At 41.8% G+C, this 22,179-nt stretch overlaps 1 protein-coding gene and 1 long non-coding RNA gene across 3 annotated transcripts in view; both read right to left on the bottom strand.

The window, feature by feature from the left end:
• Positions 1–21,112, bottom strand: part of ankrd13b (ankyrin repeat domain 13B) — a 45,011-nt gene extending 23,899 nt beyond the window's left edge. For both annotated transcript variants that reach the window (XM_028573349.1, XM_028573348.1), the window contains exon 1: positions 21,005–21,112. In XM_028573349.1, coding sequence (XP_028429150.1) covers positions 21,005–21,112 — 108 coding nt within the window. The remainder of the gene's footprint in view (positions 1–21,004) is intronic.
• On the bottom strand, positions 1,673–2,457 carry LOC114549535 (uncharacterized). The gene is made up of 4 exons (XR_003691562.1): positions 2,259–2,457; positions 2,023–2,087; positions 1,804–1,899; positions 1,673–1,711 (listed from the first exon to the last, which is right to left on the bottom strand). It is a non-coding gene; the product is annotated as an uncharacterized LOC114549535 (long non-coding RNA).
• Positions 21,113–22,179: the final 1,067 nt, after the last annotated feature.

Raw genomic sequence — 22,179 nt, forward strand, 5'->3', positions numbered from 1 at the left:
TTAGAAGCATGTCAACAAGACCTCATTCGTCAGCCATATTACATTTGTGTTAATCTGTCATATCAATCATACCAATGCTCTGATTAGAAAGAATCATTGCAGGGAGTATATTACCCCTCTCAGACATATTAAATACATTGGTAGACAGCTATGGATAATTTTAGACGCTCAGAATACTAACTTTTAGATGTTGCTGGTTTTTGATGTATCTTTTAACCAAACAAATAAAATCAAAAAAGGAGGTTATTGGGCTGTGCTAAATAAAAAAAAGAAAAGTCTCTATTTTGAGCCCTGAACAATGCCAACTGACAATTAGCTTTGCCTAGAATAAAGACTGGAAGCAGAAACAGCTAGCCTGTCCAGAGTAATTCCCACCACCACTAAAGCTTAACATGTTACCTAATAATAATAATAACATATAATAATTTTCAGTGGCTACAAGGATACTTTACACATATGGAGACAGATATAAACAAATACCACAAGAACAGAAAATAATAGCGGCAATGTTTGGTGAACAGGTAGGTTTTTTTTAAGGTGTCCATAGATGCAGCATACAGGTCTCTACCAGGAGAAAGTTTCAAAAGGTGGGGGCTTCCACACGGAAGGCTCTGTCCACAGGCTGTTTTTTTTTTTTTTTTGGGCGGGGGGTGAGCAGACCCATGTCTGAGCACTGCAGATTCTGGGTGGGGTTGGAGGAGGTCTGATATCAAATGGGGGGCAAGGGCATGGAGGGATTTGTAGGTGACGAGAAGGATGCACTGCATGAAAAGTGGGATTTCCGTCCCCGTAAATGCCTGTAAACGCCCGGAAATACCCCTAATTTTCGGCAGTTATCGACAATTTACAGGCTGCGAACGTCACGTTCGTCTGTGCCACATATTGTCGGAAACGAACCATGACGTATGTGGAGAGCCCCCGCGGAGGTGTTAATGGATCTAATTAGAATATGAATAGGCGCCTGGCCAGAGAACGTCTGTCCTGGCTGGAATTTCCTCACTCACTATTGGATGAAACCACTACTTTTAAACAAGAAAAATCTCTCGTGATTGGTTGACAGGTCTGTCACGGGTTAGGCTATTGGTCAACCTGGGCCATTATTATTATTATAATAAAATTATATATATATATTTATTTATTTCATATATATATATTTATTTCATATATGCTGTATATTCATGTCATGATTATCATAGTTAAAATGATTTGCCAGGAACGTGCTGTTTATTCAAAGATAGAGCTTTATTGACACAAAACACAAACGCAATCAGAAAAAAAAACTATGTAAAAAGCATCGGAGACATACAGCACACACAATAAATATCCCACGCTCACGAGAAGCAGCACCGTCCACCCCTAACCCACGGCCGCCTCGGAGCTGTTGGTAACCGGCAGCATTCGGTCCATTTTGCAGACGTCTGGGGAGCGTTGTCCTGGATGTCTATGTGGCGCACTTCCAAATGCCCACCTCACCCGCAGCCAACACACTCTGTCTCGCTTCCAGCAGCTTGTAAAATCAATCAATAAAGACAATCAGTACTGCGTGATATTTATGTATGGCCACAACACACCTATGAATGCACCTGAAAAAATATTCACATTGACCAAACGGATCTAATCTTAACCTCTTTTCTTCTCGACCGACTCCGAGCTCAACTCTTCACAGCTTCTGCCCGCTCCTGCGTGCTGTCTCGTCATGTCTTACAGGCAGCTGGAAAACAATTAAATGAGAGTGGTATGAATAAAAAACACAAGTCACAGTAAAATTAAACAAGGAAAGATGAAAAAGTAAAAATTACTTACACACAATGGCGTCATTATCAGCGTCATATTAAATCTGGACTTGCAGACAGCTCCGAGCAAATATAGGTCACGGCCTCATTATGAGGTGAGGTTAGTCTGTAAAAAAAAAAACAAAAAAAAAAAACTATGGTTAAGATCGGTATCTATTAACGTATCTATGTCCTTATACAGAAGAATTAATGAAATTCATTAAATGAAAGCATATTCTTTCAATCTTACCCTTGCTCCGGTTCGTAGCACCTGCTACAGTTTGTCTCAGAGTTGTGAAGACGGCGGACTGCTTTCTGAAAATTACAAGATAAAAAAAATATACTTTTATAAAGCAAAACAAGGGGTTTAAAACATTACTGCCAAGTCTAAGTAGCCTGTTTAACATCCAAAGACAGTCACTGTACGATCAAGAGTTAATAAACAGTGAGACTAGCTCGCCGTTTCATTAATAATCATATACTTACGTTGACTTCTTCTTTTCTGTGAGCGCATCTTTGGAGCCCCGGAGGAGACATGGAGGAGAGAAAAAAACCGCTCCAAACGTCTTGAACAACTCCTGTGTGTTTCCAAGTGAAGTTTGACAGAGTGTACAGACAACTCTTTTACCATTTCGCCTGAAATATTCCCATATTTCGGAAGTTTTTGCTCTAACTCTCTGACTCATCTCCCGAGTCCCGCCTTTTTTTTTCAAATGGAAGCAGTGAGGGCGGGGGTAGGGGGCGGGGCAGTATGATAGCGAGAGACCGTGGAGCAGATTAACCAGCAGGGCGCGAACAGCGCACATACTGGTGTGGAGGTGAATTACAGTGAGTTATAATGGATTACTGGGAAAGCTTAATAATAGGACAATTGAAGTCTGGATTATGAGGCCATTTCAGCAGAGCCAACAGCTTCATATGCCATGGACATGTGAATATGGTGCTGAATTTGCCAGTATTTTAAGAAGATAAATGGTTGGGACCTTGTCATGCAATGACACAGCTGATATGCTTTATGTGAAGCACAGTGTTTTGGTGTCAGCAGAAAGACTTCTCTTAGAAAACTGTACAGTGGAGCCATTCTCTGTCTGTCTCCATTCCACCAGACAATGTTGGATGAGCAAGACCAAAGAAAGGCCACTGTAGTCATGTCACTAGCACAGTGGTTGAGCTTGAGGAGACTGTGAATGAATCATGGAATGCACATTTTACCTTTGTGGCAAAGCCTGTAAAACTAATTGTTGAAATAAGTTATTTTGTATATCTTTTTTACATAACATTGGTCATTGCTAATGACATACAAAGTAATTAATCTAGCATACTTTCATTAAATAAATCAATTCAAGCTAAAATTGAAGAGTCTACAATTAGGCTATACTGAGTCTGATCTATTTTAAGAGATTTTCTTAAAATTAAGTTAATACCTTTTAGAAAAATGTCACCTGGGTTAAAACTCCCCCTGCTGCTACCATGATTTGCATTTTTATAGCTCACAGCATTTTCATTTACATGTGAAAGCCTCCCTTAGAATTAGAGGGAGGGGGGGTCATGGGGGGACAACTGCCAAGCAAGGCCCACGTCAATTTCCGACAATTTACGGCCGTTTTCAGTGTTGCCTGTAAATTGCCGTGTGCAGTCGTAAACCTGAAGTTCCACGACAATCTACAGTGCCGAATACTGACGAAAATCCCACTTTTCATGCAGTGATGAGAACCTGGCAGCTGTGTTCTGCACATGCAGTACTGGAGCCTGCCCAGCAGGATATGTGCATTAAAGGTGCTCTAAGTGATGTGACACGTTTTTTAGGCTACAACATTTTTTGTCACATACAGCAAACATCTCCTCACTATCTGCGAGCTGCCTGTCCCCTGAACACACTGTAAAAAAATGCGGTCTCTGAAGACAGCCCAGGCTCCACAAATGGCAACAAAAACAAATGTTGTAGACTAAAAAACGCGTCACACCACTTAGAGCACCTTTAAACAAACAAGCTGTTAAAGTGATAATCCGATTCTTCTTTTTTACCTTTTCACATGCCAGGCAGGCTAGCCGTTTCTCCCTGCTTTCAGTCTTTATGCTAAGCTAATTGCTTAATAAAGCTGCAGATTTAGTGTACAGCGATGAAAGTAATAGAAATCTTCTCAATTAACTCTAGCATTGTATTGAATCAGAAAGGCTTATAAAATACTTCTTTAAAATGAGAAGGTATTACTGACTTGTAGTGTATTGCAGGTCTTAATGTGTTTCACATATATTTACAGAACAGTTAGTCCAGACATGTCGAAAAGATGACTGGGTGAGTCACTCGTTATTGACACCCTTTGCCACAGATTGTACAGCATCATATGTCAAACAGCAACAGTGCCCACGTTACTTACAATCTGCTTATTACTACATGAGCTGTGGGGCTTGTACACCTGATGAGATACCATGTCTCTACTTTTATTTAATCAATCACTGGCTGTATTTGTCTGCATGAAACTGCCCATCCCTCTTTATTTCCCAGGCCGCTCTATGTACCACTGTTTAATGTTGCCCCTCTCTGCAGTGCTTCACTGATCTCAGATCTGCCATCCAATTAAACAGATGCTGACAGCCACCATTATTCAAGACCTAGGCTGATCCAAGGCCAGTTCTGTCGGTCCTTTGCAGGCTTGATGTCTAATTAATGATTACTCTTGAAGATAAGTGTAGCGTGACTCAGAATCAGGACGTTAATAAAGACCTTAAAAGTCTAATCTGTGGGAATTTCTCCCATCTAGCGTTGAGATCATATATGGCAATCAACTCTCTCGCACCACGCAGTTCAAAGTACGTATTACAGCTAAGGTAGCCTTCTTGCTCTTTTCAATATTCTTTTTCTGGGCGAAGAAGAAGACTCCTGTTCCTGACATTTGGATTTTGAATACGTGTGGTCCTCCATGTTTCCTTCTTCAATCTTGCCGGGGCCGGGAAGCTATGATACCCATTAGCAGCATTAGTAGCACCTGTGAGTTTATCATGTGACAGCAAAAACGCGAAAGGCGGAGCAGTATGTCCTTTATGTCCCTTACTAACGTATTTCAAGATGGCGCATGAATATGGAGCGGCTACCCCAGTTCATGCGAATGCAAATGTAAAATTTCAAGCCAAAAGGAATACTTGGAATTGATCGCTGAGGTAAATATTCATGAAAAGGACAAGTTTGTGAAGGGGCAACACAGATTTTGATAATGAACAACTAAACACGTTACACACTGGGCCTTTAAGAAGGCTGTAGACAATTCCTTTCAGGAATAAAATGACACTAATTTTTTAGGGTTTGAGTGTATAATATTAATATCTGACGTATCAGAAATATGGCTGAGCAGGTAAATTCACAAAAGAGGCCACACTCCTTATTGATCCAAATAAATCTTTATATCAAAGCAGTGGAGGGGGAAGAAATGTATTAAGGGTGAATTTTGAAGCAGCTGAGAATAAACCAAACAACTCAAATAATAAATCAATATAAAAAAGCTGCCCTGTCTGTTTACTATATGCTCAGGGTATAATATCCTAACAAAAATGACTGGCAGCTACTGTCCAACACAAGTTAACTGTTATGCTCCAAGAAACACATTGTGAGCAGGGCCAGAAAAACAAAGTTGTTACATTATCAGTCAGTTACTGCAGGGTTCTGTTTTTGGTATTTGCGAGGGAAATGAGGAAAACCACATGTGGTGCACATGCAAATCACACACGGAGATACACATCCAAATGCTTCCATACACAAGGACACTCACAGGCTCCAAGTTTAAATACGTACTGGATTGAGTTTAGTAAAACGTAATTCAATAACAAGAACATGATATCACATTTTCAGTGTGTTAATGGGTATATTATCGCTGTACAATCTCTAACTCTTTCCACTAACAGCTCTCTGCTCTCCACAGCATTTTCAAAAGCAACACTGAAGAGAAAGAGACAGACAATAATACAAACACAAAATAATGTGGCTAGATACATTTCTATTGAAAGAAACTGCCTGTCTGCAACAACTGGAACATGTAAGACAGGCGAAGACGGAGGAAGAGAGAAAAAGAAAGGAGCGACAGATTGCTTTTGCAAGTGATGGCTATATGGCAAATAAAGATATGGGGAGGGGTAAGGAAAAGAACAGACAGAGAAAGAGAATTAGAAGGGAGGAGGCAGCGAGGGGAGCTGAAGGAGAAAACAACATGAGGGAGTCCCTCAGGAGCCGTGGAGACTGGGGAATAGAGGGTGGGAACGTCATAGCAACGCAGGGGAAGAAAGAGAGCAATCAGCTTTGTTTGTGCGTGCTGGATAATGAATATGGTGTGTCACATGCAAATACAGCCACTTTCAGTCCTGTGTGTGTGCATTTGTACCACAAACACTGTCTCAAAGGACACTGCAGACGGGTGCTTGGGCAGCACAAATATGAAGAATTGTCAATGTCACAGGAAGAAAAGTCTGAAGTAGGGTGTCCATCATTTAAACAACACAAGAGAAAAACACTGTGCAAGCAAAAAGAAACCTGAATATTAATATTGAGCTTTGGAAAACATTTCCCGCCCAAATAGAAATGGTATTTTGGAAAGAAATCCTTCACATATTGTCGTAAGCACATAAAAGGGAGAAAGACGAGAGAAACAGAGAGCCTGGAACAAAGCTGATGGTGAAAGAAATAGATGAAACAGAACAGAAAAAAAGAAAGAAAAATGAACAACTTGGCTCTTCATTAATCAAAAAAAAAAAAAAAAAAATGGTCTCGCAGCTGTCCTTTCATCCATTGCTCCCCCTTTAAGTTGTTGCCTATGTTGGTGGTTATCAGGTTAAGCTTATTTCAAAGCTGTACTCGATTTCATTGACTCTGGATACAAGAGCTGCAGGTAAACGGCTGAAATGCAGCATAAAGACACAAAGGGAGCTGGAGAGGAGGTAAGAGAGGAGTGAACGAGGGATGCTAAAAAGGGCGAGGCTAAACAGAAATAGGTGGACGGAGACAGAAAGAGAGGGAGGGAAAGTCAAGAAAGGGTAGCAGTGAGGTGATTGCAAGGTAGGATGTAGAGGGAGACAGATCGGAGAGAGTACAGGATGCTGCCAACAAATATAACACAGGATGACAGGGAAACAACAGAGCAATCCACTGAAGTGTATAGCTTCTGCTTCCCCATCTTCTCATCTACACCTGATGTAGCTCCTGTCTTGGTAAAAGACTGATTAAAAAAGCAAGAATAGGAGAACATACAGTATTTCACCTGTCTTGGCCTCTTTGTGATAGATTATACTACTCGACACGCAGTATTATTTGCTACATTAATTATGTTCATTGCATGCCCTCTAAGTAAGCCTATCAAATTATAGCCTCTAATGTTGTTGAGTACATGTCAGCTTGTTGATGTCTCACAAAAAGCCTCATTCCTATTTTTTAACCTTATTCAAAGTCAGAACGGCTTGACTGAGAGCATCATAAACCTGCTGCCACATTCATATTCTTACCAACGAGTTTCACTGGAGTTTGAAAGGGTCAGACATCCCCAATCTGGATCATGATCTTGATCTAGCGACCTCTCCATCACCGGCTCTCCTTTATTCATAGATTATTTGTGATGACACCTTCGAGCACTATTAGAAAAAAAAGTCGGCCTGTAGGCTCACTGATTAGCTGTGGTTCATTTGGTCCAATTTGCATCAAAGGTAGCTGGGAAAGATAGAAATTGAATATGGTGAGAGACGGTGGTCAGAGTGAAGAGAGCACATAGAAAGCTCAAATTTAGAGAAGGGTCTAGCTGCAAAGTTACAGGTTCAGGCCCACCTCCTCCGTCGGACCCTTTCTGGTCCCGAGCTTGGAGAAGGAAGTGATCTGAAATTGTGCACACTCGACACAATATGATCAGGATACGATAGCATGCCTCGTTCATTAGTTACAATAAGCCACTCAGCCTCCACCAATAACAACAAGGTAAACACTACAGCCATAATATTTCTTATAAAGTTAAGTAACGTAATGCTAATCATTTGTCAATCAAGCACTCTAGCAAGCTTAACATGTTCTGTGAGGATGGGGTTCTGCTATACTAACATTAGCTACATTACACAATTTACACTATGAATTCTAAATAAAGTACTAGACAAAACATTAACAACTTTAACACACACACACACACACACACACACACACACACACACACACACACACACACACACACACACACACACACACAAACACACACACATTGGCCTTGTTTGACTTGTGACTTGGGACATTACATCTTCCCTGCTCGTTTCTTAGCACCCATTCTTCACTCAGTGAAATTACAATGAAGGGCATTCTGTGGTCACACAGGTGCTGACGCACATTATGTACAGTAGATCATTTCTGGGGCGAGATTACGTTTTTTTTCTTATTGCCCTCCATAAGTAAATGGTTTCGTGAGTTAAATCCCAAACTGGTTAATTGTCTAAAGAAAAATGTAAATCATTAAAACAATTGAGTTATGGGCAGTGCCAAACACTGACAACAGATAGATAGTAGGGAAGTGTGTCTTATGTTTACTACACAGAGAGTAAATCAATCACATTATGATTACATGACGTATCTCATAGCCATAGGCCTCTGTTCACAGCAGACATTTCAACTTGCCGTAGTAGAGAAGGTGTTACTAATAACATTAAACAAATCAAATCAACTATATATATCTATATATATATATATATATATATATATATATATATATATATATATATATATATATATATATATATATATAGATATAAAAGTATTTAACAGAGGCTAAGCTATTAAGGATGGCTCTATTCTATTCAAGTGCCCCAAAATGCTATGCCAGTGTGACAGTGAGCCAGCATGCACAATACCAGGACACAGGGAATATGGTTGCACTTTTCCAGAGGATGGGTATTGTGGCAGTAAGGTAGGATTCACAGAAGAGGGAGTGAACAATTGGAGCGAGTTCGGTGGCACAGGTCTTCACAGGTTCTGACTATCTGAAAAGCTTGATTTGTGTTCATGTTACTAAACACGTGCTCTAGTTTGTTCTTGAAATGTTTGCCGTGGCCAGGTTGGATCAGTGGGTAGAGCAGGCGTACATATACTGAGAGGCTTATGCCTCGACGCAGAAGTCCGGGGTTTGAGGCTGGCGATTTCCTGCGTGTCTTCCCCCTTTCTCACCTAGCTGTCCTATCGATTAAAGGTGGAAAAGCCCCAAAAAATAATCTTTAAAAGGAAATGTAGTTTGGCTTGGAAGACTTTATTTGTAATATTACGGTTTGCGATTCTGAGACCAGCCGAGTGACTGACCCTGAAAGCTGTGTGGTTGTCTCTCAGGCTTTGTTTTATTTCAGAGGTTATCCAGGGTTTGGCGTTGTGGTATTTCTTTATTTCTTTTTCACTGGAATGGTAGTATGTATGCAGAAATGTAATTAGTCAGTTATGGCAGTGACGCTGCCATTCAAATCCATATATCTGTACAAAAACCAAACTGTAAAAAGAACTTGTTGTGTAGACTATTTCTTGGCAGACTTCACCATGAAGTTGCCAGTCAACCAGCTGACAGAGCCTTCGATATAATTTTTGAGATGTCTCACCTTTTAAAAATGGATAAATCGGGCACCTGGATAGCTCAGTTGGTAGAGCGCAGCAGGCCAGGGTTTGACTCCGACCTGGGGCCCTTTGCTGCATGTCATTCCCCTATCCCTCTCCCTTGTCATGTCTTCAGCTGTCCTGTCAAAATAAAAGCCAAAAATGCCCCAAAAAATAAAAATAAAGGATAATGTCTTGGCATCATGTCAATCTGTTTCATTATAAGAAGAGAATTTTCTCGGTGACATATAGTTCCTTGTTATAAGACGAAAACTTTGCATTTACTGTATAACGAGTTGTGAGAATCAATTGTTTTCTCACTGTGGCAGCTCTGCATATGTTGCATACAATTTTGACTTAATGGAAGCACGCTGTTTTCATCTTTTCTCTTTCTCACCTACATTTCTCTTCTTTTCATTCATATATGCATTCTTCCTCTATTTTTCTAAAACTTCTTTAACACCTCCTCCACTTTTAAAAAACTTTGTATCTCAGCATCTCTTAACTTGCTCTTTGTCACCCTCACAATTTATTCCTTTGCACCATTCACTCTTTATTTTGTCTCTATTTCTTATGTGTTGTCTTTTCTAGTAGTCTGAATCAACAACAGCACATTTCCAGGATAATTGCCTCACATCCCATGCCGCCGGATGCCCCTCATCTTCCGCTCTGTGTGTCGTTGTTCAGGAAACAACGACAAACTTCGAGCTAGCAAACTACACGCCGAAAATGGCAAGTTTTGAAGAAAATTTGGATTGTGCAACAAGGCAGGCAAGCTTGGTTCTTTTGGTGAATGATTGTAAAAACATACAAAGAACATGTTTACGGCATTTACTATCTAACGTTTCGAGACCGATTGCTGGGGATTTGCTATGGACAAAATACACACAGCGATACACTGGTAAGAGCAAATCACGTTTAACCATGTATCCATCCATCCATCCATCCATCCATCCATCTTCGTCCGCTTATCCGGTTTCGGGTCGCGGGGGGAGCAGCTCCAGCAGGGGACCCCAAACTTCCCTTTCCCGAGCAACATTAACCAGCTCCGACTGGGGGATCCCGAGGCGTTCCCAGGCCACGTTGGAGATATAATCCCTCCACCTAGTCCTGGGTCTTCCCCGAGGCCTCCTCCCAGCTGGACGGGCCTGGAACACCTCCCTAGGGAGGCGCCCAGGGGGCATCCTTACCAGATGCCCGAACCACCTCAACTGGCTCCTTTCGACGCAAAGGAGCAGCGGCTCTACTCCGAGCTCCTCATGTATGACTGAGCTTCTCACCCTATCTCTAAGGGAGACGCCAGCCACCCTCCTGAGGAAACCCATTTCGGCTGCTTGCACCCTGGATCTCGTTCTTTCGGTCATGACCCAGCCTTCATGACCATAGGTGAGGGTAGGAATGAAAACTGACCGGTAGATCGAGAGCTTTGCCTTCTGGCTCAGCTCTCTTTTCGTCACAACGGTGCGATAAATTGAATGTAATACAGCACCCGCTGCGCCGATTCTCCGACCAATCTCCCGCTCCATTGTCCCCTCACTCGCGAACAAAACCCCAAGGTACTTGAACTCCTTCACTTGGGGTAAGGACTCATTGCCTACCTGGAGTAGGAACTCCATCGGTTTCCTGTTTCCTCCTCAGATTTAGAGGTGCTGATCCTCATCCCAGCTGCTTCACACTCGGCTGCGAACCGATCCAGTGAGTGCTGAAGGTCACAGGCCGATGATGCCATCAGGACCACATCATCTGCAAAGAGCAGCGATGAGATCCCCAGCCCACCGAACCGCAACCCCTCCCCACCCCAACTACGCCCGATATCCTGTCCATAAATATTACAAACAGGATTGATGACAAAGCGCAGCCCTGGCGGAGGCCAACCCTCACCTGAAACGAGTCCGACTTACTGCCGAGAACCCGGACACAGCTCTCACTTTGGTCGTACAGAGATTGGATGGCCCTGAGAAGGGACCCCCTCACCCCATACTCCCGCAGCACCTCCCTCAGTATCTCCCGGGGGACCCGGTCATACGCCTTTTCCAGATCCACAAAACACATGTAGACTGGTTGGGCATGCTCCCAGGCTCCCTCCAGGGTCCTTGCGAGAGTGAAGAGCTGGTCCGTTGTTCCACGACCAGGACGGAATCCGCATTGTTCCTCCTCAACCCGAGGTTCGACTATCGGCCGAACCCTCCTTTCCAGCACCTTGGAGTAGACTTTACCAGGGAGGCTGAGAAGTGTGATACCCCTGTAATTGGCACACACCCTCTGGTCCCCCTTTTTAAAAAGGGGAACCACCACCCCGGTCTGCCACTCCTTTGGCACCGTCCCAGACTTCCACGCAATGTTGAAGAGGCGTGTCAACCAGGACAGCCCCTCCACACCCAGAGCCTTGAGCATTTCTGGACGGATCTCATCAATCCCTGGGGCTTTGCCACTGTGGAGTTGTTTGACTACATCAGTGACTTCCACCTGGGAAATTGACAATGATCCCCCATCATTCTCCAGCTCTGCCTCTACCATAGAGGGCGTATTAGTCGGATTCAGGAGTTCCTCAAAGTGCTCCTTCCATCGCCCTATTATCTCCTCAGTTGAGGTCAACAGTGTCCCATCCTTACTGTACACAGCTTGGATGGTTCCCCGCTTCCCCCTCCTGAGGTGGCGAACAGTTTTCCAGAAGCACCTTGGTGCTGACCGAAAGTCCTTCTCCATGTCTTCTCCAAACTTCTCCCACACCCGCTGCTTTGCCTCTTTCACGGCAGAGGCTGCAGCCCTTCGGGCCCTTCGGTACCCTGCAACCGCCTCCGGAGTCCTCTGGGATAACATATCCCGGAAAGACTCCTTCAGTCGGACGGCTTCCCTGACCACCGGTGTCCACCACGGTGTTCGTGGGTTACCGCCCCTTGAGGCACCTAAGACCCTAATCCAGCTAATTTATATAGCTCACATTACTGTATTGTGTGAACAGTTAACTTCAATTAATATTTTATGTGGCATTTTCTTTTGCGGCGTCCAAATGTTCCACCAAAACAAGTTCCTTCCTGAGTCCATTTTGCTGAGCCACCATCTCTGTGTCGATTATACATCAGGCCTGTGTCGGGCGTTTTATTTCTCCTATCCTGGAATGTATATGTGGAGGAGCCAGACCTTACTCCACTGTGCTGTGGAGATAGGTCTGGCCATGCAAGACTTTTCTAGTTATCCTCTTCTTCCCTCCCTCTACTTTGTCTCTCTGTTTCATTCGTTCCAATCTTGCCATCCCTTCATAGTGAGCTCAGTGGAGGTTGCATTATTGATAAGCATCTCTATCTGTGGCATCTGCTTCGCCTCTCACTACCCCTCTCTCCCTCACCCCCTCTTTCTCTCCCCCTCCCTCCCTCGCTCAGTGTGTGCCTGGCTTGATGCAGATTGGCAGGTACTTAGGCCAGCATCAATCTTTCATACAAACATCACACACCCACAGAAACTGTGCATACACATACAGCAGCTTTGCCAAAATGTTTGTGCATGGGGCGCACAGGAGCAGAGGGTGGCTCTGGAAGGGAGGAGTATAAAAATAACTCTTTCTCCCCCCCTCCGTCCTCGCTTCTCGTGTCTGTGATTCCAGATGCAGAGGAGACTTTGACAAATGCTACACTGCTATGAAACCCTGATCTATTTTCAATGGGGCACTGCTTCAGATATGAAATGACAGGACAAACTGGTAATGATTAGCCCACAGAAGAGTAACAAAACCTCTTGCAGCATCTCACACTTACGTAACGTAACACAGAAATTCATTTTTGCAGGTGCATTTAAGGGCTGTGAAATCCAGCGCTGGAAATAAGACCAAATGTACCAAATCACTAGATGAAAATACTAGAATGACCTACATTCCAGCATATGTAATGTCTCTGTTTCATTGCACTTAATTCAGTTTACTCCCAACCCCAATCTCCACAGAACAGGTCAGACAGAAAGACACACACACACACACAGACACGGATAAAGAAAGTAGGCTACAAACGGGTGGGATGCTGATGGACCTGTCAGAATGGCAACAGAAGCAAAGAGAGAGTTTCTCTGATGTTTATCTTGACACCTGTTTGTTGCCGTGCGCTGACAAACCTCACCACAAATGCAAGGAAAGACATGCAGGGCAGCACAGAGAGAGAGAGAGAGTGAGAGAGAGAGAGAGAGAGAGAGAGAGAACTTGTTCTGTCTCCTCACACTCGCAAAGATGCAGGCACACTCACAGATGGAGAGAGCAAATCTTTTTTTGTTGAGGCACACAGTGCATACACTATAAACAAGCATAATCACATAATGTAGCCTATTGGAGTGAAACATTACAGCTGTCATTTTCTTCTTGTGTTTGTGTGTGTATGGGAGCATGTGAATTATGTAGCAATTTCAGGTAAACCCAGTGCTCTGGGACAAGATGGTTGCACTAAGACTGATAATGAAATCAGAGGATCATTTTCTCTCAGACATATAGCATTTACCAAGCAGAAAATGTCCTGGTCAAATTAAAGGAACATCATGATGGCTTAAAATGTGCCAAGTGCCTCGGTTTTGCTAAAATGGGTTGTAACAGCTTAGTTAGCATTTCCTCTTGAAACCAAAAAGAAAACATTATTTAAAAAATAAAAAATAAAATGTGTTTCGATTCAGGGTGATGAAAATGCATGGACTTGCTTAAACGTTTTTACACTGGAGACCACTTACAGAAATTGTTATAATCTGTCAAAAAGAAAAACCCTAATGACAAGCCTTAACGTTAGGCTGAACGTAGTCTTTACTACCATTGTCCAGAATAGCATCAAAATTACTACAGCTGATGCAACCAGCTGCTCTCATAAGATATGTACTCTTCCACCTGGAACAGCTGCTAACCCTCACACCTTCACAGGATAAGCCAACTTTTTTCATAAGAGAATCATAGCATCATATTTGGAAGAATAAACCCTCATCTTACTTATTGCTGCTGCTCAGACACAACAACATGCATACAGCAGAGTGCTGCACAGTGGAGGTTGCAGGCAAATGAGGCTCAAGAAACAGCATCATCTGTGAATATCAGGGAAAACACCTTAATGTCTCCCAGCGGAATATCCTCACCACTCGTGGGCTGACTTGCTTATCCATCGTTTAATCATTAACAGGAGAGGGGACTTTTTGACAATCTATGAGGAGGTTAAAGTTGATCCACTGTTCCAGGGCTAAAAAGCTGCATTGTACCATGGCAATCTTAGGCTTGCTAACCCTCCAGTATCCTGCACAGACCTTTTACAGGGAGGCTTAGTAGTATGATTTCCTGATAATTAAATCTGACTCACCATGCACCCTTTTTGAAAATCTGGACAACCAACCCATTAGACACTGATACCAATGTCCATACAATATTGCAATGGCACAATCAACCACCAAACAGTCAGTGGGTACCTAAGGATAGTTCATCCTTGGTGCTGTGCCATCATGGACCAATTGAACTTAACTGGAACTTCACCCCTCCATTAACCTCTACCAGAACAATGGGATTTGGCCCTCCAGACTCTTCCAACACTCCCTTCTGCATGTAATGCATGATCACAGGGCTTAGGAGCTGCTCAGAGTTTTGACCATGTTCCCAGTTGAGGTCAGGACATATGCGCACCTGCTGAGCACGGCCTGGGTGATGACCACCTCTTGACGAGATGCATTAAATCTACAGTCAGACATGGTGGTTTATTCAGATGTGGAGATGTTTTGCCTATTGTGGAGGTGGTGACTTTTATAGGCTCAGTAACACAGGGATCAAAGAGAATATACCACAGGCAAACCATCCCCACTGTGATCAAGTTGGAGGCAGTAAGGACACCATGACCCAAAACGTGAAGCAAAAAAATGCCCGTTCTTTCCTTCAAGGTAGGCATACTTGATTTCCAGGAGTGATGACTTGAATCATTTTTAGGTGACTGCCAAAAAAAACGATTATTACTATCGTGGGCATTGTTCGTGGCACTGTTTACTGCTTCTGGTCTGTTGCACTTATCTTTTTTCTTGTGGGTGTTTAATCTCTTCTCTCTGATTCCTTATGTATTTGTTCCTCACCTCCCATTCTTTCTACCACATTTTTCCTTTATTCCTTCACTAATCTCCATTTCTTTTTTACCTATTAATGACAATCTCTCTCTCTCTCTCTCTCTCTCTCTCTTTCTCTCTCTCTCTCTCTCTCTCTCTCTCTCTCTCTGTTAAAAGCTTTCAGCAACTTAACTAAATCTGACCCCAACCCAGCCCTCATGGCATCTCTTTGTGGCTTTGCTGCGCTGCAATTAGGACTTGGGTTTCATTACACTGAGGAAAGTAAGAGGGGTGAGGGTGGGGTTGATACATGGATAGATGGAGTTAAAGAGGGATGGAAGGCACCTGGGGGATAGAAGATAAGGAACACTTTATACAGTGGCTGGATGTGTAGAGGAAACAGGGAGAAGCATGCTGATAAGAGAAAAGAAGAAGCTTGTAAGAGACAGTTGCAATAGCAGATTGTTGGCGTAAAGATTCAGAGTGGACGCAATAAACCCGTGAGCATTAATTTATGGCTCCATTCAATCATGCCAGAAACCCTGCATAAGATTTTAGAATGCTGATTTAACATTAGCACCTTGCCGAAGGCATTACAATCAAACCATACATTGAGTGAAAAAGAGAGCTAGGGTCAGACACAGAGTCACAGAGAGGACAAGATCAGAAACAGAGAAAAAGAGCTGAGATCTTTGTTATTTCCTGCATTCGTCCTGAGATAGACCATCACTCTCTACATGGACCTGTTCTTTTTCAAATCACACTGTGCTTTTACGTCTGTTTGCAAACCAGGCACTCTCTGTTCATGGTTAAAGTCTGTCATTATTCCCCCCCCCCTACCTCCTCACTTCTTCTGTACTCTCTGTCTTCACTCCCTTCATCACCTTGTTTGCGCCTCCACTCCTTGGTTCAATGTTTCTTCATTGCTTTCACCTGTCTTTAACGGCTGTTAGGTATTAACCTTATTTTATGAATCTGGTAAACACAGCTAAAAATGTATCTCTCATCTCTTCTTTTTTTTCCCATTGCTTGATATTCTTCCTATTTTACTACTCCTTTCATATATGTCTTTCCCTTTGTACTTCTCTCTGTAGTCAGCTGTGTGTCCTGACATGTATTCAACCACTCCTGCTACTATGTTCAGTTTCCTTTCTCTGGCTTTGCGTCGTAACACAGACAGCCGGTGTACAAATTATTCCACTGTAGCCTGCTGTGGTAGCATTTCTGCTCCCCTCACTCACTCAAACATACAATCTGCTACATGCTGCTTATGGAAGATTGGGCAAGCATAAGGTCTCTCTACATATACTGTAGTTGAACAGTCTCCTATCACAAGTGTTGGAAAACAGCCATTTTTAAAAACATCATTAACCAGCCATTCAGTGCATTGTTGTGCTTGAAGGAATTAAGAGTGCAATTAGGTGCCGGAACAGTGCCGGATATTGGATGCATGCACATGGTGAAATGGCATGTGTCTCATCATTTCACCAAAGGCTGGGCAGGCTTTAAAAAGCTCTGATATGGAGACAGCTGTAAATTAGTTTTATTTTACTGTGGCATAAAGCAGAGGTCAGTGATATTATACTGTTATTCTACCGCTAAGTGGGTCCCAAATTCATCAGAGACCAACCATCATCATGCAATATCTACACAATACTGATTTTGTTATTTGGGTTAACAGCGTGGCCATAATGTGATATCATAGGAACTATCACAATGCACTATATTGTAATAATATTATGCATATGTATTTCCAATATTCTTCTTCTCTGTCTATGCTCCCCCAGTCTTTTTTCTGTCATGGCTGATGCTCACAACACAGTAGAAATCTCTCTCTAAAGGTGGATCATGAACTCACTTCTGTGTGCCAAGTGTATATGTGTGTATTAGTCAAGTGTGTGTAGATACAATAGTTACAATAAACAGTATAAGACAATCAAGGACTGCATGAACTGGATTTAATTTGCCAGACCTGTCTCTTACAGCATGTATGCATCGACACAATCATACCAAAAGCTTAACTTTGTGTCCATCTGATATGTTCAGCAATCCTGTATAACACATCATAAGGAGATCTCTAATGTTGTCAGTCTCAATTATTGGACAGAACCATTCAGGAGCAGAGCACATCATGGTCCCTCTAATCTTAACCACCAGATAGCCTGCATCTCCCCACACAAAGCTGGCCAGGTGTGAAGGCCATTATGACCCCTCTTACCTTACCTTCCCTTACCATGACAGGAAACCATCTATTTTTAAACATGTAATTACATTTCCATAATTATACTTAATCAATTTTTTTCTACCACATTACTACTTGTAAACAAACAGGACATATTGACGGTTTCAGCCATTTGCAGCTTGTTGGCTACTAGTCAAATGTACACGTTAGAATATAAAGCCACACAGTTTAGATTGGTGGCCTTCATTTTCACATTATCAATAATTCAATTTTTAGGATACAAATCTAAGTCAATGCCTGTGACACAGTGTCCTTATGCAGCACATACAGGCCCACTATAGGGCTTGGAAATACCGGGAGTCCTGATTTACTTGTGCAGACATTTTAGCAGCTGCAGAGAGAGTAGCATTTTACATTTTAAATACTTATTAATAATAGCTTACTTATTCCTGCAGCATGCAACTAAAAAAATCCCTGTGCTGTCAAAATGGTGGTGAACCGAACATAGCCATGAGAGTCCCTCAGATATCTAGAAAGCTTCTTGACACCTGTCATGGCATCACACGTGTATGTATGTGTGTTTCACGTGTGTGTGTGACTGACAGAAGCTTGGGGTTGGAGCATGATAGTGTGTGCTGTACTAGTTTAAGCAGCACCACACATATACTATAGTGGCTTAGGTTACCATTTAAATGTTATAAACATAAAGTGGATGGGAAATAAGTTCCAGGATGTAAGGCTGACATAATCATTTTATTAGTTTGATGGCTCATAAAAAGTCTTGTAGGATGTACAAAAACCACTGCATTATACAACACGCAAAACCATGATGCATACTTACATGTGCACACACCCATACACAAATACATAAAAACAAAGCAAGAGAGCAAGAAATTTGAATAGTTACAGTTATAGACTGAGCAGAAGTTCAACAACAATGAGACGGGAACACTGGAAGAAAGAAATAAAGCTTGTTTTTAGTAGTTTATACCGGTCTCCTGACAACTTGCTCTGATCTACCGTCAAACACAGATAGTTGATAACTAAGGTTTATTGTCTAGCAAGCGTGCCTCTGGAGCTGGCATGAAAAGAACGAGGTATAATGCTTGTTGTGAAAAATGGAAAAAGTCCTATTCTCTGTCATTCTCCCTCTTTTCTTCTTTGTTTGAGCTTCTTTTTGACAGCACTGAACAGCTTTAAAGCCACACAAATATTGAATTCTAATATAGTTAAGAAGCCAGAGAATCCTTTGAAATAGATGGTGCTGGTAGGCATAGGTTTCAGTTTTGCATGGATTTAAGGTCACACAGTGTTCATGTTTCATATAGTTTCTGCTGTGGTGAACAACATTGCAGAATATATCGACATCTTTTGACCATGATAGTTGGTAGAGACAGATCTACACTGAGAATGACTTTATAAATGAGAGAAAAGATGCGGGTGACTTATGCTGATTTATTAAGGATCAACATCAAATCTTTTTTGATTCTGAACACTTTGGTACTTGAGATGTTCAACAGATTTGTGTTTGCTCCCACAAAGAAAAAGGAACTACAAGGCAGTCTGTTTGGCTTACTTTATAAAAAGATCAGATATGATATAGAGGTCCTGTGTCCAAATGCACAGCAGAGGAGCAAAATCATTTGCATCATAAAATATTTATAGATTCAAGGGTTCCTGAAAAATGAATGACAATGGCATTGTGAGGACTAATTTATTGAGTCTATCTGTGTAACCCAAACATGCCTAAAGTTTCAGTTTAGAGAAGTTGGTGTGAAATATTACCTTTATCTATGTCAATAATTTATATTTGGGTAACATTTGATCATTTCACATCAGCAAATCTCAGGTACGGCTGAGGCTGATGGGAATTTGGTCACTATAGTTTTTGAGTCATCCTGCATCAGCAAAGGTTTTGAACCAGTTATGGATTTTGACCATTTAGAGGATGAGTCAGGGGACATTAAAATGAATCGTCTGGGAACCACGGATGTCTGCTCTGTTTCAAATTAGTTGTCAAGACAAGTTCTGGACCTACAAACCAATTGACCACTAACACTGTCCTAGTTAGAGCCACTTCACTAGCGTAGCTAATGCATTTAAAACCAAAGTACCAATAAAGAGTCATCTGCTTAATTCTAATTCAGTGTTGAACCAACAGGGTAAGAAAATTGGTATTCAACAACTGCAAAGAAAAAAATCTTTTGCTGTCTCCTCTGCCTCAAGAGCATACTTAGTTCATTACCCGCTGCCCTTTCAAGGAAATACAACGTGTTACCTCTGACATTGACTTTACTAGAGGTCTTAGTACATTCTTAGAGCATCACTATGAGGTGTATTCAGTTTTGCCATTCATCTCCCAATAGTTATAATTATGGTCAAGGATTGAATGGATAATGTCACTAGCACACTCCCTGACTGTAACTGTAGGGTTTATGGTAAACCAACTGATAGCTGCCTTTGGGCAAATGCTGGCCTTTTTGGTGTAAAGAAAAAGCCTCTGGGGTTATGATTCTGTAACCACAAGAACAGTGGCCATATATGTGTAGGCTATAGTGTGCGTACATGTGTGTGGAAGTGTGATGTCTTGAGACCGCTGCATGATGCATGCACTCAGAAATCTGCTTAGTTGCTAACCTGCATCTCTTATATAGAAGCAGAGCATTTCAGTATACATTTGAAAAAATAATTACTGAATTGGTGTAATTCTTGTTGTGTTATCAAGTCTATCACTCTAAGCTGAAGTACTCCAATTTTGCCAGTGGGGGAAAATAATTTCCAATGCTTTTGATTATGACATTCTCTGGAAACCTACAATACCTTAATGATTTCATTACTCTATTCACTGGGGTGGTTCGCAACTGTTCGCCCACATGCTCAGTATCTGCATTGTCTCACCCACTCACAAATGGTTCAGGTGCTGGTGGGAAGGTAGAGAGCCTACAATTTTGAGTAGATCACGCAATAATGCCGCTTACACACAGGCATAAAGCACCGCTGACAAATACAAAGACACACACATACACACACACACACACACACACACACACACACACACACACACACACACACACTTCCCATGCATATTAGAATTACTTGGATGATTATTTTAGCCAATGCAGTAAGTAATAGATCACTGACATATAAAGTATGTTATGTTACTCTGTGATTTTAAAATTAATGACAAAAAGAAAATAGTGTAAATTCAAGTCTGAGCATATAGTCTACAAGTGTGCCTCTCCACCTCACAGATATCTGCACTATTCCCAGTTATTGACCAGGTTCTTGAATGAGGTGCTCCGTGCCATCTAACCTATACTGTACCACAACCTATAAAATCTATGGACCCACACGCCCATTAACACATAGTGGAGACACAGACCCATATATGTAAGCAGAGATGCGTTTGATCGCTCTTCACCGTCTCACCTGCTCGTTCGTTGCCAGCTCTTTCTCCAGCTGTCGGTGTTTGTTGTGCCACACCAAATAGTGGATAGGATAACGACTCTTCTCCGGAGTTTTCTTAGCAGAAATCATCCTCGGATCATAGTTTGCCTCCTCCTTTTTAGTCACTGTGGATTGTAAGGCTACTTTATTATTAATTTACGCTATATAATCAAACCTATCATCCTTGATCGGCGGTGATGCCCAACGGCGTATGAGGGCAGCCTTACGCGTCAGAAACAGTGAATGATCTTCTGCTTGCTCTGCTTAGAATAAACAGCAAAGACCTGTAATTTTTTTTTACAGAAATAAACCCCGCGTTTGATTGTCTCCGTAGATAAGGCTACACCTTCATTTCTTAACCACCCGTTCCTCCACCTGCATCCCTCTCTCTTTCTCCCCTGCCCACTCTAACACATCTATCCTCCTCCTTTCCTCCCATCCGGTGGTGACTGAGAAAGATGCATCGACAAGCTGCAATGAAATGTGCTCACACTCAGCCAATCCGCTGTCAGTGTGGTGTTGTGATAAATCCCCCTGAAAAAGAGACATTATACACAAATGGTTTAAAGGAAACTACATAGCATGATACTGTGATACTGTATAAGTAAAAAAAATAAAAATGAAAGTGTTTACATGCACCAACAGACTTAAAATTCATAAATTTTAAGTCTAAATCAAGTCTAATATTTACTCCTTTCGTTTTGTGTTCCATGCATGCTTCAATTTTATGTATACAACCATCTATGTTATGCTGTTTATATTTTTGTTATATTTAGTTCAAATTTATATTTTGTCTTTGACTTTTACTGACATTTTTTTTTGTTTTGCATTTGAATTTGTGTGTTGAAACTGTATGACAAAATTAAATAAAAATGTGATAACAACAATAGCATAATAATAATAATAATAATAATAATAATAATAATAATAATAATAATAATAATAGCAACATAAGTGTTCCACATATTTCTGTTAAATATATTTTATCTGATAGCTACCACATTACCAGCTACCATTTAAATCATGTTCATATTGAGCACATTTAAAAAAAAAATGCTATGTCTTACTTTATTATGATCTGTCTGTGAAATCTACCTTATGAACTGGGTTATTTTTGCCCCCTCACCCGTCCCTGTCCCTCCATAGGTAGCCTGCAG

Source organism: Perca flavescens, chromosome 3 (genome assembly GCF_004354835.1).
Source record: "Perca flavescens isolate YP-PL-M2 chromosome 3, PFLA_1.0, whole genome shotgun sequence".
NCBI classification, from domain to species: domain Eukaryota; kingdom Metazoa; phylum Chordata; class Actinopteri; order Perciformes; family Percidae; genus Perca; species Perca flavescens.